Source organism: Phodopus roborovskii, unplaced genomic scaffold (genome assembly GCF_943737965.1).
Source record: "Phodopus roborovskii unplaced genomic scaffold, PHOROB, whole genome shotgun sequence".
NCBI classification, from domain to species: Eukaryota; Metazoa; Chordata; class Mammalia; order Rodentia; family Cricetidae; genus Phodopus; species Phodopus roborovskii.
The window spans coordinates 48,891,047-48,908,015 of record NW_026126480.1 but is presented as its reverse complement, the minus strand read 5'-3'; the positions used below and the strand labels follow the sequence as shown (position 1 = coordinate 48,908,015).

General features: G+C 50.8%; 1 protein-coding gene across 2 annotated transcripts; it reads right to left on the bottom strand.

Annotated features, from left to right (window-relative positions):
• Positions 1-12,054: 12,054 nt before the first annotated feature.
• On the bottom strand, positions 12,055-16,445 carry Cd151 (CD151 molecule (Raph blood group)). 2 transcript variants are annotated; one of them, XM_051193387.1, is made up of 9 exons: positions 16,297-16,445; positions 15,213-15,342; positions 14,416-14,506; positions 14,106-14,297; positions 13,729-13,803; positions 13,410-13,514; positions 13,117-13,275; positions 12,913-12,999; positions 12,055-12,825 (listed from the first exon to the last, which is right to left on the bottom strand). In XM_051193387.1, exons 3-9 carry the CDS (start codon positions 14,497-14,499, stop codon positions 12,766-12,768), a joined length of 762 nt encoding a protein of 253 aa, XP_051049344.1. In that variant the 5' UTR covers positions 14,500-14,506; positions 15,213-15,342; positions 16,297-16,445; the 3' UTR covers positions 12,055-12,765. The 2 variants fall into 2 exon arrangements, with proteins under 2 accessions (XP_051049344.1, XP_051049345.1); XM_051193388.1 differs by lacking the exon at positions 16,297-16,445 and adding an exon at positions 15,985-16,007.
• Positions 16,446-16,969: the final 524 nt, after the last annotated feature.

The following is a 16,969-nucleotide window of genomic DNA, read 5'->3' as shown; positions in this document are numbered from 1 at the left end:
GGAAATGCCTGCTCAACCTGCGGTTTACCTCAGCCCCCTACCTCTCAATTCCCCTTAGGTTTTCTTTGATGTGTCTAGACCCCAAGAACGGAACAGAGCTGGGTGGGACCACATCCCTAACCCAGCAGAAACCACAGCCTGCAGGTTCTTCCTAGAGAGCAGCAGGCAGCTGGTGATTCCTAAAAAAAATCCTTGTAACCCATGGTCCCTGGTCTTCTTCCCTTGTCTTGACTCAGTCAGTTATACACCACTCAGGGCTGGGGTGGAGAGGTGCCTATATAATGGTATTATGTATGTAGACCATGTACATACAGTGTCTAGGCACCAATGGAGAGGAGCCACAGGGCCCAGGAAAGATCCAGAACCGACCAGAAAAGCTATACCCCCCACCTAACCAAACCATCACGCATACTGACATCACCCAAATGGGATTAGGTACCAGACAATTCCTCTGGAAGTAAGCCTGAAGCCCTGAGTCAAAAAACATACAGCTGACCTCTCAGCAGTATATAAATAAGCCTCATCTACTTGGGCACCTTTATCCCCTGGGCCATGCAATTCCCCATGATGTACTCTGGAGGCATCAGCTGGAGCTGTGAGGAGACCAAGAGTCAGAATTTCAGGCTGAGGGATATATGCAAGAGAATCCAGGGACAACCATCCTGAACCCCAATTCTCTTCCCCCAGAGGTAGCTGTGCTACTTAGTTTTTTTGTCAACATGACACAAGATAAAGTTACCTGAGAAGAGGGAACCTCAATTGAGAAAATGCCTCCATCAAACTGGCCTTTATACTGGGTATGGTGGCTCACACCTTTAACCCCAACACTCAGGAAGCAGAGGCAGGAAGACTCTCCATGAGTTCAAGGCCAACCCACACAAGTTCCAGGACAGCCTAGGCTACATAGAGATCTTATCTCAAAAAAAAAAAAAAAAAAAAAAAAAAAAGCTGTGTATGATGTTTCTTGCCTTAATCAGAACACTCCAGAAGCAGAAGCAGGCTGAGATCTATGAGTTTCGAGATCTGCCTGGTGTACAGGGAAGTTCCAGGACAGCCTGAGCTACATAGTGAGACCCTGTCTCAAAAAAAAAAAAAAAAAAGCTTGTAGGGGATTGGATGATGGCTCAACAGTTAAGAGAACTGACTGTTCTAGAAAACCTAGGCTTGATTCCCAACACCCTCATTGCTTGCAATCATCTGTAACTCCAGTTCCAGGGGATCTTAATCCCTCTTCTGACCCCTGTGGGCACCAGGCACTCACATGGTGTACAGTACAGATACACATGCAGATACACACCTATATAAATAAATTTCTCTGAGGGGCATTTTCTTGATTAACAATGGGATGTGAAAGGACCCTGTCCCCTTGTGGGTGGTGCAACCCTGAGCAGATGGTCCTGGAGAGTATAAGAAAGCAAGCTAGCCAGTGTGGTGGCACACGCCTTTAATCTCAACACTCATAAGGCAGAGACAGGCAGATCTCTGTGAGTTGGAGGCCAGCCTGGTCTACAAAGCAAGTTCCAGAACAGCTAGGGATACACAGAGAAATTACTTGGGATGTCCTTCTGCATGCTGTGAGTATGTGTCTGGGGGACCAGGTAGGTGGAGAGAAACTGATCAAGTGGGACCAGGCTAGACAGAAAAAAGTTTCCATCTACATCTGACACCCAACGTGGGGCTCTTGAGTTCCCACATAAAACTTTAAAAAGAAAATGGAGGGGGTGCTGTACTGCATAGATGAAGCTGAGGAAGGCTTCCTGGTTCTCATACAGGCCATAATGCACAGACGCTGCGGCATTAGGGCTCGAGCATAGCAGGGTGGATTCCCCAGAGATACACAGAGACATTTTCAGCCTGTGCAGAACACTGCATGGCAGATTTAACTTTTACTCAGACAAAAAAAGGTTTATGCTACACACTGGCCTCCAGAATTGGCTCCTACCCAGCGGTCTCAGAGCCAGCAGTGAACATACCTCCGCCATGTTGGAAGGTCAAAGGGGAGGAACTAGAATCCAGGGACCATCACAACCATGCTGCCTATCACTTTAAACTCTCCTGGTCAAAAAAAGGATTGCAGATACACAATAAAACAGATTCAAACATAAAAAGTCCTCTAAAGCAGTCACAGATCACAGTATGTTTAATAAATGTACATAGGCTTGGGAAAGAGAGGATATAAGATAGAGTCATAAAAAATAACTTAGGGATAATAAGTTAAGGTCCTTAAAGGACAAATAGAATAAAAAATTATAATGGGCCATGTAAAGATGGAAAATACACAGACTGTCTGGATTATGTATATTATTGTGTTTTTATTGAATTTTTGATAGTTTATGAGCTAAATGCAGAGAGACATTTGATTATGGGTGAACCCTAAAGACACTTCCTCCACAGACAGCAGAAAGCAGTTTGGAGAAGATGACATCCACATCCCAAAGAATTTGGATGGCCTTTGGTTATTTGGTAGGTTATAGATATTTGTTATATTTTTAAAAATATAAAATATAGGGTAAAAAGACAACTATTAATCTCAGATATTTTACATTGACATGGATTTTGATATAATGATACAAATTTAAAGTTAATTTTGTTATAGTATATATATATATACATTTATTTCTATTCTTGTTTAAGGTATTATGTTTATACAGTTCATTTTAAAACGTAATATATAATCAAGGTAGCCATGTTAGGTTTTCTAGATATACAGAGATATATTTCAGATGGATAAGTATTCTTCATACCTTTCAAAGACCTATAGAACATGGCATTTATAATGGTTTTCTAATTTAGGGCTTTTCATGACAGTGAGACACATCTGCTCCTGGCAGCACGTTACTTCAAAGAGGATGATAGGTATCAAAAATAAAAAATAAAAACACTCACCCTTCTTCCCCTTCTTTCCCCTTCCCCTTCCATCTCTGTTCCTGGTTGGCCAACACCTACCCCTCCCTTTACTCCCTTTCCCCAAATAAACTCCATGTGAGTTATGTTGAAAAACAAAAACAAAAACCTCATTATGGAGTTTGCCTTCAATGTGACAAGACTAGCCATTTGGTCAAGAAACTGCTCTTGCCTGGACTGCCTGATTGTATAAAAATGGACGTACAAGACCCACAAGAGAGTGACTACTGAACTTGCCAAGATAAGACAGGATGGTTCTTCAGAGTTCCTGCTTCACAGAAGAAACTGCTAGACATTCTAATTCTACAGGACACAGAAGAATGCAACTGACAGAACTTTACCAATATAAGATAGAACAGATCTTAAAATTCCCTGCTTCATTAAAAAGTCTGCCAGATATTATGGATGCCCCAATGTTACAAAAGAACTTTGGGTGACTGTCCAGGCAACAAGATGTCTCTGTCAATTGTAGAGTTTTAGAAGTTGCTTACAATGCACTTCCTGCTTACTTAAGTAATATTATATCCTTCTAGGGTCTTTGATGGAGTTGAAGACAGATAGTTTATAGTTATAGTTGTCCTTAGTTATGATAAAAGATAAATACAAAACTTTAGACTCACAAAGATAGGATAGAGTATTTTCTTTAAATTTTGCCAAATGCAAATGGACTACATATTGTAACTGTAATTTTACTATGTTAAAGTTAAAACCTTTCTTTTTTATTTAGGCAGAAAAGGGAGATGATGTGGTATGTCCTTCTGTATGCTACAAATCTATGTTGCTTTTTTATTGGTTGATGAATAAAGCTGTTCCGACCAATGGCCAAGCAGAGTAAAGCCAGGTGGGAAATCCAAATCCAAAGACAGCGAGAGAAAGAGAAAGAGGGCAGAGTCGAAGAGATGACAGTAGCTACCGGGGAGGCAAGATGCCAGGGCATCACTGGTAAGCAAAAGCCACATTGTGATACACAGATTTGTGGAAATGGGTTAATTTATAAGAACGAGATGTAATAAGAGTAAGCCATTGGCCAAACAATTATAAATATATATTAAGTCTCTGAGTGGTTATTTTTTAAGCGGCTGCAGGGATCCATTGGGCAGAGAGAAATTGATCAAGTGGGATTGGGATAGACGGAAAACAGTCTCCATCCACAGAGAAACCCTGTCTCAAAAAACAAAACAAAACAAAACGCAAGCTAAGTAAGCCATGAAGAACAAGCCAATAAGCATTGTTCCTCCTTAGTCTCATCAGTTCCTTCCTCTAGCATCCTGCCTCAAGCTTCTTTTCTGACTTTCCTTCATATTGTACTATAAGACTAAATCTCTCCAAATTGCTTTGGTCAGGCTGGAGAGATGAGTCAGAGGTTAAGCGTACTGGCTATTCTTCCAGAAAACCCAGATTCAATTCCCAGCACCCATATGGCGGCTCACAAGTGTCTGTAATGTCAGTTCCAGGGAGATCAAACACCCTCACACAGACATACATGAGGCAAAATAACAATTTACAGAAAAGATAAAATAAATAAATCACTTTTTGAAAAACTGCTTTGGTCATGTGTATCACAGCAATAGAAAGTAATTAATGCTGGACAGTGTTGGCGCACACCTTTGATCCCAGCATTTGGGAGGCAGAGGCAGGTGGATCTCTTTGAGTTTGAGGCCAGCCTGGTCTGCAAAGTGAGTTCCAGGGCTACATAGAGAAACCCTGCCTCAAAAAAAAAAAACAAAAAAGGAGAAGAGGAAGAAGAGGAAGGAGTAGAAAGTAACACAGCCAAAACTGGAAGGAGATAGGAAGGGCTCCCCAGAGGTGCCAAAAGTTCTTGAGGCAAAAGAGAGCCAGTTTGGTTTCTGCACTGAGCCCAGCATTTGGATGCTGGCCTCTAAACCATGTGCCACTCTCCTGCTTAGTAGGCCCTGTCTGTCTATAAAACCCACATGAACATGAAGTAGGCTACCAGCAGACTTCAGGACAGTCATGTGAGGACTGGGTCCATTCCTGCTGCCAAATACACAGGGTGTGGTGTGCAGGCTAAGGCCAGGCCACCCCATCTGAGCCAGGAAGGGTGCCTTCCTCAATACCCTGACCTAGCACCCAACCACCATGGTCTGGACATGGGGTCCATCTGCCATCAGGGATCACACCTAAGGCCATCCTCAGATGTGAGTAAGTACAGATGGGAAGCCTGGGAGATGGGCCAGGGAAACCATGAACACCCACCTAGCCAGAACAGGTTCCCACTCAAAAAGAGACCGGCCCAAACTCTAGACAAAGTATGACCAAAGTTTGACTTGTCTGGGGCAAGTAGTTGCCAACAAGCAAAGCAAGCCACCTTTGGACCTCTCAGTGGGGTGGCAGCATGAATCAGCCCAGAAGCTTGTTTGGACCCCTGAGTAAGCAACCACTCCCAGCCCAGCCAGCTCAGGAGGGAAAGCAGAGCACCACCCCCACCCCTGATACACAGACAGACAGACAGACAGACAGACAGACAGACACACACACACACACACACACACACACACACACACACACCACCCTGGCCCTAGGTTGGGAGGCTCCACAGCTTCTTTGAGAAGGCAGGGAGACTTGTGCCAATCCAAACAGGCTGTGGTGTCTGCCTTCCTGCTGTGGCTTCAGCCCCTGCAGGGCCTCAGTGCCTGCTCGACCCCCACCCTGGACAGGAGCACCACAAATTCCTGGTCCAGTAGGCTGACACCTCCCACCAAGAAGCAGAGACTGAGGGCCACACACAGCCTAACAGGAGCTCCTGGACGCTGAAGACACACCTCTAGCCTTCTACCACTTCAGGGACAGAGCCAGGGCTTGGGGTGCAGGTCTCTCTGGGTAAAGACAGTAAAGGGGCTCAGTCTTACTCCCTGGGCTCTGCACCCCAAACAATACCTTCCCTATACTTCCTGCCTTGCCCCCTCAGGTATTTCTGTCAGAGCTCCTGGGGTACTGGAAATAGAAGGGACCTGATTGAGACTCAGGGAATGCTTATGGTGTGAACAAAGCACACCCGTCTCAAAGTGCTAGGGACCTCCACGCACTGAGGTGGCTCAGGTACGGATCCCAAGTACCCCAGCCTCAACAGCCCAAAAGGTTCTTGGGTTAGTCACTTGGGTTTCAGCCACAGGCTCCAAGAGCTATTTAAACAGCATGCACTGGATACATTTAGTGTGTGTGCCACAGCTATGGCCTGGGAGTGAGGGATAGGTGTGTGTATGTTCACACGCCATACCCTACAGGAGCAAGCCAAAGGACACAAGGCTGGAGTTCCAGGGAAGAAGTCACTTTCGCCCTCTTGCCGCAGTTCATGGCCAGCCTTAAGTGGAGGGGTTGAGAGCCTCCCAGGGCATGCTTCTGCTCCCACCAGAGGTCCACAAATGGGGAAACTAAGGTTGTCATCTTAGTCAGGTGGTAAAACCAGCTGAAACCCAGCCCAGTGCTCCAGACCACCCTCTTTTGGCCGGCTGTTTTCAGGGCAACACCCAGGGTAGGAGGGGCTGGGCAGCTAAAACTTCAATCATGGGTTTCCTCCTTGTCCACTGCCCTGAAGTGACCCCTGCTCTGGCAGGAACTGTGGCAAATGGGTTAGAAACTGCGTAAGAACACATCTCCTTCACTGTGCCCTCCACCCTTCACCAGAGGCTGAGCACCCATTCTCATGACGCCATTGCCAGGCCAGAAACCAGTCGATTTGTGTTGGCTAAACACTAGCCCAGCTGGCAGGTAGGTACGAATGACCCACATCTCTCTCCCACCACAGAACAAAATGAGAACTCCACAGCAGTTAGGGAAAGGTAGGGGCAGAGGCTGAGCCTGGAATCCTGGCCAGGGCTCTGGAGGGAAGTGAAGCACAGCATCCCCCGCCCCCCCCACACACACACTGTCCTCTTGGGGTAGTAAGCAAAGGCTGGGCAGATAAGCAACAGCCTGAAGTCCTCCAGCCTGGGTCATTTCTGGGAATCCAGGGAGCTGGAGCAGGAACTAGGGGAGGAGAGGATGCCACCACCCCACAATAGGGCACTGAAGCTAGTCGGCATTCAAGACAACACACACACCACACACACTACACACACACACACACACACACACACACACACACACACACACACACACACACACACAGAGGAATTCTAGGAATGTCAGCTTGGCACAGCTTTCACTCCCCAACTCTCCCTAAGTAAACAAGTCTTCCAGGGGCGGGACCGAACTGAACCCCTCCTCCAAGAAAGAAGCCTTTGGCCTCCACCCCATCCTTAGGGCCCACCCTACCGACCATCTCCTAACCCACTCCCCTGCCACCCTCACCTCTGGCCACCAGCAGTGTTCAGTTCTGATCCTGAGTCTGATCCCAGGCCACAGTGACTCACAGGCCCCCACTGCCCCTCTGGCTAGGGCAGGATGTTGGGGGAGGGGACAGGACCGGGAAGTCGCCTAGCTCGTGGCTCTGCACGTGGCTCCTTGGGGGATGTCAAATATTGCTAAGAGAGGCTGCCCAGGATGACTGCGGGAGCATAACCACCAAGTTGGGCAGAGGCTCCGGCCAACCACACCAAGACCCAGGAGGCCCTTCGTGACCTCTTCTGCAACGAAGGAGAGTACAGCTTTTGTTCCCACAGAGGAACCTGGCAAACGGCTAGGACACCAAAGGCTTAACTCTAACCAGACTCCAAACTTTCCAAGCTCCAGCTTCTCACTGCATGCTGCCTTGTCCTCCCCAGGGTAGCCCCCCCATTCCTACCCCCTGCACAGCAAGAAGGCGCTGCGGTGAGGGTGATAGAGTTCCCAAGATACCAGCACTCATTCATTGCCTGGGTCAACTCCAGATGAGGCAGCCCTGTGGCCCTTAGCAGTCCCGCAGGCAATCTCCGCCAAGTTTCCCAGGAGAAAAAAGTTAGAAAGCCTGTTCTTAGGGTACCTCCTACACGACGCCTTCCCTGACCACCACCCTGCTCTCTACGCGGGAAAAGACTTTTCCTTCTCAGGGAAGGAAGGGCAGGACTGCTGGGCACGGGAGGACGGTGTCGGGACCCGGGGCACCGTACAGCCGACGGTTCTGCAGAGGCGGAAGGGAGGGGACGTCCCAAACTCTACGGCTCGGACTCTGGCTGGGCACCTCGGGTAAGGGCTCCAGACTGAGACCCCTTGCAGTCCGCGACAGGAGGCATTGGCCCCGGCCGCGCCACCACCACTTGTTGCCATCTCTTGGCTCAAATCTGGATGCCTTCGAGCCGGCGGGACCCCAGCCCGTAGACCCGCCGTACCTGCGCGCGCCGCCGCTCCGCGGAGCAGCTGTCAATCAAGCAGACACGAGAAATGCGAACCGCCGGCGCCGCGGACCTTTCGGCCTTGCTCGGACGCCGTAGCTCCGGGATGTACCACTACGGAGGGAGGGGGCTCCCGGGATGCTGCCGCGGGCACGCAGGCTCTAAGAGCCCGGAATGGGCGCTAGCAGGGAACACCGCAGCTACAGGGTGACCGCGGGAGTGGGGGCGGGGCCGCGGCGGGGTTCGGAGACATGTGAGGCGGGGCTCAGGATAGCGCGGGGCGGAGCTGGGGCGCAATGTGCCCCGCGCTGAGCCCCGCGCTGTGGACGCGCCTGGGCGGGCCTTGAAATACTGCCGCCGGCAGCCTGCACGCCAGACGCAGCCATGATCATCCCGGTGCGCTGCTTCACCTGCGGGAAGATCGTCGGCAACAAATGGGAAGCCTACCTGGGTCTGCTGCAGGCCGAATACACCGAGGGGTGAGGCGGCGGGCCTGCTGGGGGGAGGGCGGGAAGGCCGGCCTGGGGTCATAAAGCAGAGGGGTCGGGGTGAGAGTTACGCGGCGGACCCGGGGGTAAAACTAAGGTGCCCCTGGCCAGGGATAAATGAAAGTTTTGGATGGAGAATTGGCTGCAGAAGCAAGTCAGGGGTTGAGGGGTCAAGTGAGGAGTAGGATCTCGGGCAGCGAGAGCGGGGAACTATGCATTAAGAATTTCAAACTCCGTTTATCCTCCAGCCCAGCCCTGTGATGTATTCCCGGAAGAATGATTCTCTTTAGTTTGTTTTCGAGGCAGGGTCCTCTCTGTATAACCCAGGCTGGAACTATGTAAATCAGGCTGGTCCTGAACTCACAGAAATCCTCCGCCTCCTTCCTGAGTTGTAGGGATTAAAGGCGTGCACTACCACGCCCAACCTCTCTGAAAACTGAAGGTGGGTTTCAAGCTGCTGTCCTTCCGGAAACTTCTGAGCATGCTTCCCATGGCTGACTGGCACCTCTTCATCCCCAACAGAACACTCAAGTCTCTTATCTGTCCACCTACCCCCTGACCTGTGTCTATTTTCAGGCCTACTTCTATGTATTTAGAACCTTGTGGACTCTTTAAAATGCAGAGCAAAACCGATGTCTTTAATCCCAGCCCATGTCTGTAATCCCAGCAAAGGCATGTAAAGTCATGCTGATCTCTTGTGAGTTGGAGGCCAACCTGGTGTACCAATCGAGTTCCAGGGCAGCCAGGGCTGTTATGCAGGGAAACCCTATCTCAAAAAACCAAAATAATAAGTTTAAAAAATAATAATAATAAAATGCAGAGCAAATTGTGATATTCAGGCTTTGTGGGTTATCTTCTTGTGTTGTCCCTTCCCCCTGAAGTCACTACCATGTTACCCATAGTAGTCAGACCTCTGGCCACCATCTCAACACAACACCAAAGGGTTTCCTTTCACAAGCCATAGTCAGTACAGCTGAATGGGCAGCTACAATAAGCAGCATGGGTGAGTAGCTGCTAACCTTCTGGGACTCTCCTTACCTGGGCAAGAACTTCTCAAGCTGACTAGGTTCCAGACAAATTAAACCTAGCTGGTTTGCAACCTTTCCTGGATGTGGGGGTATGGAGTCAAGGAGCCAGTTCACAGCATTTGCTCAGAGTCCACCTATGGGCTTGAAATTGAGCTTCTAGATCTTCTGACCTTCCCCCAAATAATTCTGGAAGCCCATAAAGCTACCCCAGGCCTGGATACAAGAGCCAGAAGCAGAGGTAGGGGGCTAGAGAAATGGCTCAGCTGTTAAGAGCGCTGGCTATTCTTCTAGAGGACCCAGGTTGAATTCCTAGAACCCATATGGTGGCTCACCTTTGGTCTTTGGCAGGCACCAGGCATGTATGTACAAAATACCCATAACATATAAAATGAAGTTTCAAAATTGGGTATGGGCAGAAGGCAGTTAAAGGTATCGGGCACTGAAGATTGGCATTGGGCATATACATGGGATAGGTGTAACCTGGGGAAACAAGTGTACTTCTAGGTGAGAAAGAGACTAACCAGCCTCTGCTCTAAGTATCTGGGTGCATAGTTCAGAAATCTCCAGGTCATTTCCCCGTTGTGTGCTGTCAGGTTTCAATCCCCATTTACGTAGAGGTACTCGGTAACCCGTCCACAGTAATGCATAGAGGACCTATGCAGACTATAGATACCATATCCAGCCTTACTCCTTTCTCCTCCTTACAGGGATGCCCTGGATGCTCTGGGCCTGAAGCGCTACTGCTGCCGCCGTATGCTGCTAGCACACGTGGACCTGATTGAAAAGCTACTTAACTATGCTCCCCTAGAGAAGTGACTGCTGGAGCTTACCCTCCTCCTCTGCTGGCCATGGACAATCTAGCATGCTGAATTCAAACTGAGATGTTGGGGAGGTGGGTAGGATGCCTGGATGTGGCCCTGTGGCTAGGTCCCCTCATCCTGGAAGCAACAGTTCAGTAAAGACCTTTGCAGAACCAACATGTCTAACTTTATAAGACCCTCAACATCATGTCTGTGCTGTCTTTGAGGTTACCTGGCCTGGCTCCAGGCTTTCCCCTGATGCTGGTTTCCTTCCTCACCCGACTTAGGAGTCCAGTCTTGTGGGGAGCCCACTGCTTCTGTTTCTCTGGGCCTTGACCCATTTGATCCACTAGGTAAGCCTACAGTAGTCTTATGTTCATTGCTCTAGGGCCTCGCCACTTCCTGCCAGTGCTCAGGGTGGGCAAGGTAGATGTGGCCTCACCATCCACAAGGCAGAGCCCAAGCTTGGGAGGATACTCCTTTGGTTGGGGAGAGTACTTGGAGGCCCACTCAATTGTCCCACCACCATGATATTGAGATTCTTTTTATGTGTTTGGTGTTTTGTCTGCTTGTTTGTCTTTGTACCACTTGTGTACCCACAGAGATCAAAAGTTACAGACAGTGTGAGCTACCATGTATTCTTTTTTGTTTTTTTGAGACAGGGTTTCTCTGTATCTCTGGCTATCTTGGAACTGAGTATGTAGACCAGGCTGGCCCTGAATTCAAGATCCACCTGCCTCTGCCTCCTCAGTATTGGGGTTAAAGGCTTGTGAAGACCAGCCAGTACTCTCAACCTCTGAGCATTTGCAGCTCCTAAGTGCTCCCAAGGCCACAGGCTCATGCCCTAGTTTCCTAGAGCCTAATGAACATTAGCTGTGAGCCCATCTTCTACTCATGTGTGAAGGATTTTGTTTCCAAAATCTTCCAGGCCCAACAGCTAGGCATCCCTGCCCCTTAACCCAATCCCCACAGGAAAAAGTACCAGTCCGAAGAAACCTGCTCAAGGCCAAAGGAGGCCCATTTAAGGCTCTGGCTCCTAATAGCTGCAGTAAATATCCCAAGTTTTTTTTGTTTTGTTTTGTTTTTAGCACATTGATCCACTGAGATTTTTGTTGTTTTGGGTTTTTTGTTTTGTCGGGGTGGGGAATTGTTTAAGATAGGGTCTCATTATGTAGCCTTGATTGGTCTGAAACTCAAAGCAATCCCCCTGCTTCTCCCTCTCTTGAGTGCTGGGATTAAACATGAATCACATGCACATTAGTTTTCAAAGAAGAGAAACATTTTACCTTGGACTGGAGTCCAGAGGGCCCCTAGGATCCCATTCCTCCAGCTGTCACTAAACAGCATAGGACTATTGGAGACAGAGAATCAGTTCTTAAGGTACATTCTTGAGCCCTTGAGTGTAGGTAATCCTTCGCCTGGCCAAATCCAGGCCACAGTGAGCTGGAGGCTCTCCAGCTACCAGAGGTCAGCCTAGCTGCTTTGCCATTGGGTACTTCCCCATCCTTGACTCTTATGAGTACTCCAGCTACCGTGGACCCTAAGGTCCTGTCAGTGAGCTGACTCAATTGTTTATACATTTATTGAGCACCTGTTACATAGCAGGAGCACGTGTGGGATACAGTTGTAGATGGAAACAGCCATGCTCCATTCAGAGATGTTCCAAAAGGAGACAGTATACAGGAACATGGGGCATATGCATAGTGTTAACAGAAGTAGGGAAAAGCCAGGGCTGACACTGTTAGGAGCAAGAGAGGCCTGGGTGGAGAGGACGGCATATACAGTGAGTGGCGTTGGATTTCCCCTCAGTTTGTCCCATTGGTTTGGGGCAAGCAGATGTGAGGGTTTCCAGCAGCAGGCATGAAAGGTACCTAGCCCACCCAGAATGGCCCTTCTCACCTGCTTCTACCCACCATGCAGGTGGTAAACCCAAGTTCTCCCCGCACTTAATGCAAATCACAGCTACCCAAAGGAAAGTAGTCTGTGGGCAAGAGGCACTTTTGTCAAATAATCTAAACCCTATTCTACCAGCTAGGCCTAGCCCAACACTGGCATACCTGCCCCCTCTTATCCTGGGGCAAGTATACTGCCTCAAGCCTTGGGACTTTGGTATGCAGTGAAAGGCACTTGAAGCTACCCCTGAGGTGGGGTTGCCAGTGGTGGCCGTGATGGCATAAGGATAGCTACCTCTCTGGCAGTCAGCAGTCTAACTCAGTAGTACTTTGTAGTGGGGTGGGGCATAGTGCAAGGCTAGCAACCTGGCCTGCCACTGTGGTCAGTAGTGCTCCAACTTGAGGCTTCTATATAAGCAGCAGGTGAAGATCATGCCGAAGACCTGCATGGAACCAGGCTGGTGTAAACAGGGATGTGGGACACCAGCCACCCCAGTGTTCCCACCTAGTCACCTCTTATGTTTCCGCACCTGCACACAGGCGATGCCAAGGCCCACAGCCCCGATGACCCGCAGGTGCTCCTGAATGAAGGTCTCCAGCTTACTGATACAGCCACCCTAGTGGGAAGAGAGTGATGGTGGACCTTGCTGGCTCCCACATGCATCCCTATTAGACCAGGCTGCCCTAAGACCTGCCACCCAATCAGTCTAGCCCCTTGCTGAGCACCCACCTACCTCCACTTTATAGATGTTGGAGGCATGGTCCCGCCTACCACAGCCCGGTACCACAGTCTTGCAGCAGCTGTCAGGAACCACGCGGTTGTCTGCCTCACCAGAGCGGATCCACTCACTGTCTCGCCAGTCTTGAGAGCTGTTGCTGCCACAACAGCGGAACTACAAGGGGTATGTGGTGGCTGAGCCCTGCAGCCAGCCTACCAGCACACAGCCCCATGCTGGGAAAGTGGAGGGGCACAAGTAGGAGCATGGGGCTGGCGATGCCTGGCATGGGTTTCTCAGGGGACACCCACCTCTTGCTGTAGCTTATCTACAGCACTGGTCACACCCTCCTGGCCTGACTGGTGGTATTTCTTGGTCATGGTGTCCTTGAGATTCTCCTTGAGCTCTGTGTTCAGCTGTGGGTAGGATCAAAGTCTAAGACCCCCAAGGGCAAATCTAGGACCCCCAGTGGGACTAACAAGACTTAGAAGAGTCACCAAGCAGGCAAGCACAAGGCCAGCCTGGAATGAGTGACACTTTCAACCCTATGCATATCTGCCTCCCCATAAGTCTACCTGCCTATGTGTACACCTGTTCTGGACATACCCTATGTCCAGTTCAGGCCCTTACCTGCTGGTAGTAGACGTAGGCCAGGATGCCAGCAATGATCTCCAGGAGGAAGATGATGAAGAGCAGGATGAAGTACTAGGAAGCAGGGACCCAGTGAGTTGGGGTTCCTAGTGCCAGAGCACCACAAAGCAAGTCCCAACCCAAGAGGCCAAGCAGGAAGAATCCAATTAGCTATAGGCTGGGGCTGCTAATCTGATCTGGTGTATGCCCTCAGTGGTCCAGTTGGAGGATGCCCCAGTGAGTTCAACAGGAACAGCCTGTAGTAACCTACTTTACAAGAGTCAAGCCCCAGAAACAGTACCAGAAGCCCCTGAGAAACCCATGCCAGGCATCCCCAGCCCCATGGCCTCCCACATGTGCCACCAGGCTCTGCTGACCAAGCGTAACAGGTTCCGTCGCTCCTTGAAAGTGGCACAGCAGCCCAGGACTCCAGTCACCATGACAACAACACCAGCCACCACTAAGATGTAGGCTGTGGCTAGGTAGGTGTTTGAAGCCAGCAGACTAATGTAGTCACTCTTGAGGGCCAGTGTCCAAATGCCCACTGCCATGACAGCCAAGCCGGCCAGCTGCAGAAAGTATGTACTGGTCACCACATCTGGCCTGGGTCTGGAAGCTGGGACCAAGCCCTTAGGCCAGGCCTCCAAGATAAGGAAGAACAGGGATGTAGGGAGAATCACTTCTCACCCAGAAGCAGCAGTTGTAGGTGAACAGCAGATACTTGAGGCAGACCGTGCCACATGTTGCCTTCTTCTCATTGAATTCACCCATGCTGGGCCTGCAGAAATGTGGAGGTCAGATGGCCTAAAGCACCAGGCCTCCAACTAGCAGGAAACCAATGGGAACAAACAGGAGGGTATGCAACAATCCCTAGATATTTCCAGAGTTTGGAGCTCAGCCAGCTGTCTGCCTTAAGAGGAGTCTTCCCAGGAACCATATGAGTCACTTCCTGGACAACTGATCACTCCTCTTTGTATAGCCAGACACCCATATTGAATTGTCATGTAAGGACCCCCAACCACTGCTGACTCACTCCTGCTAGCAGGCAATGGGGGAAAGGCTACAGGATGCATTCCTGTGGATTGCCACCCGGACAGCATTCCCTGACCCCACATCACAGGCTGTTTAGTACTAATACCCCAAATGTGGCAGAGAAGCAGGAAGTTCAGGTAGACAGTGAGGGCTCTGTGAGCAACCTCTGCTCTCATCCAGGACAGGGACAATAGAGGTGCCAGTAGGTGGAGCCTGCACAATCAGCTCCCCTACAGGCTGAAGGAGGAGGCCCTCGGTTCCATAGATGTAGATGTGCCATTCCCTCAAAGGTTTCCTAGGCACATCCTGCCCTAGACACACTCATGTCTGCACTGTGGATAGTCTGCAGGACAAACCTCAGTGGAACACCCCAGGACCGGTTTCTAGACAGGCATGTGTGCAGGACTTCTCACATGCCACCTGCGGGCTCTGCCCAAGCACCAACAACTCACCTCTATAAGTCAGAAGGACCAGAAGGTACAGGTCAAAAGTCAGTCTGCCCTTTACCTGGCAGGTGGGGTCTTGACACTCCTCCTATGGTGGCTGAAGCAATGGTCAGAATGATTTCCAGAGCCACCAGATCTAGAAGCAGGCATAACAGTCAGGTCTATTTTCTTCTGGACCAGGGTAGGGCAGAGGACATTGCTGGCCAGCTTGAACTAGGGAGGGACCAAATGCCTTCTCCAGGGGCCCCACCCTTCAGACCATTACTGTCCCTCCCCCCACCAAACAGCATCGACTGCAGACTGGACCGGGGAGAGGAGGAAGGCATCAACTGACCACTCCTGGAGATTACAGACCTCCATTTGGAAATAGGATCCAAATACACGCTGCCTCACTGAAGGAGGGGCATGACACAAACTAAGGCCCAACCACAATGCAAGCCTCGGGGCCAGGCTCTAAAAGCTGAGAACCTATGCGGTGCTGCTTCTGAACACATCCAGCAACCTAAGCCAAGGGACAACCAGCAGACTGAATGTTAATTTCCTGAGAAATGGCTGGCGTAGGAGTCACAATCAGCCAGAAATAGCTCCTGCGGCCCGGACACAGCCGCCCTACACTCAGCCCCTGGACCTCTCCTGTGCCCTCGATGGCGCTCAGCCACTCGCCCCACCGAGGGGACTAGGAACTGAAGGCGGCTAGGCGAGGAATCCCCGCGTCACCGAGATGAAGTCACCACCGCTCCTGCCCGTCCCTCCACTCCCCCCGTGCCAATAGGCGGACCTGCGGTCTCAGGGGAGGGAACCGGTGTTCAGAGACAATGAATAGGGTGATCAGATTTTGACTTCCTCGGTTTCTGCAAGAAAGAGACCTCCAGGCCTGTCCAAGAACATCGGAGGCTCTCTCCCTCCCCCACTCTGCTCCTACCCTCCCGCCCCGGTGTCGATCTTCCGGAAAGAAGCCTGTATTCCTGTCCTACCGGCGCTGCCTCCTGGGCGTCCCCGAGGCCAGCGTTGAGGACTAAGGACACCAGGGCACAAGGCACTCAGGATACTGCTCCCGACACCCTGCGGCCTGGCTCTGCGGAGCACTTACCAACCACACTTTGTAGTACCAACCCCGGCGGGCGGCTGTAGGAGTAAGCGCTCCGAGTGCTGAGAATGCTCGGCCCGGGGCCTGCAAGGACACGCCCCACGCGCGACCCCGCCCCGGGCGCAGCCCCGCCCACGGCCGGCCTGGGCTGGGCAAGTCCCAACTGGTTTGGTGCTAGGGAGCACAGAAGACCGCGCGCACCGCAAGACCCGGGCACATCTTCCCAGTCTGTGGGGCCGGAAAGTTAACCTGAGGGCACAAGTGATCAGCAAGACAACCCAATCACTCAGAGACAGAGGAGCTAGGCTGGAAGCAGAACCCAGGTGGTGAATGGAGAGGTGGGAAAGGTGGCACCTAGACCAGCAGAGCCCAGAACTGAGACCAAGACCAGATCCTCCTCCAGTCTAAGTCGGGGGAACCACTCAGAGGCTGCAGGTTCTAGCGCAGCTCAGGAAATCCCAGAGGGGAAGCTCCAGGTACAGTGTGCCAGTGTGCCGGGAGACCCACAGACACATGAGGGCCCTGCAAGAGGTACCCAGTCTAGAGGGCATATGGTCTGTCTAGGAATGGTGTCAGACGATGAGGGAGTAAGGACCAGGGCCCGAGAGGTAGCTGAACACAGAAGTGAGGGGCAGGACTCCCTTTCCACATGAGGACTAGTATGGAAGTGGACACT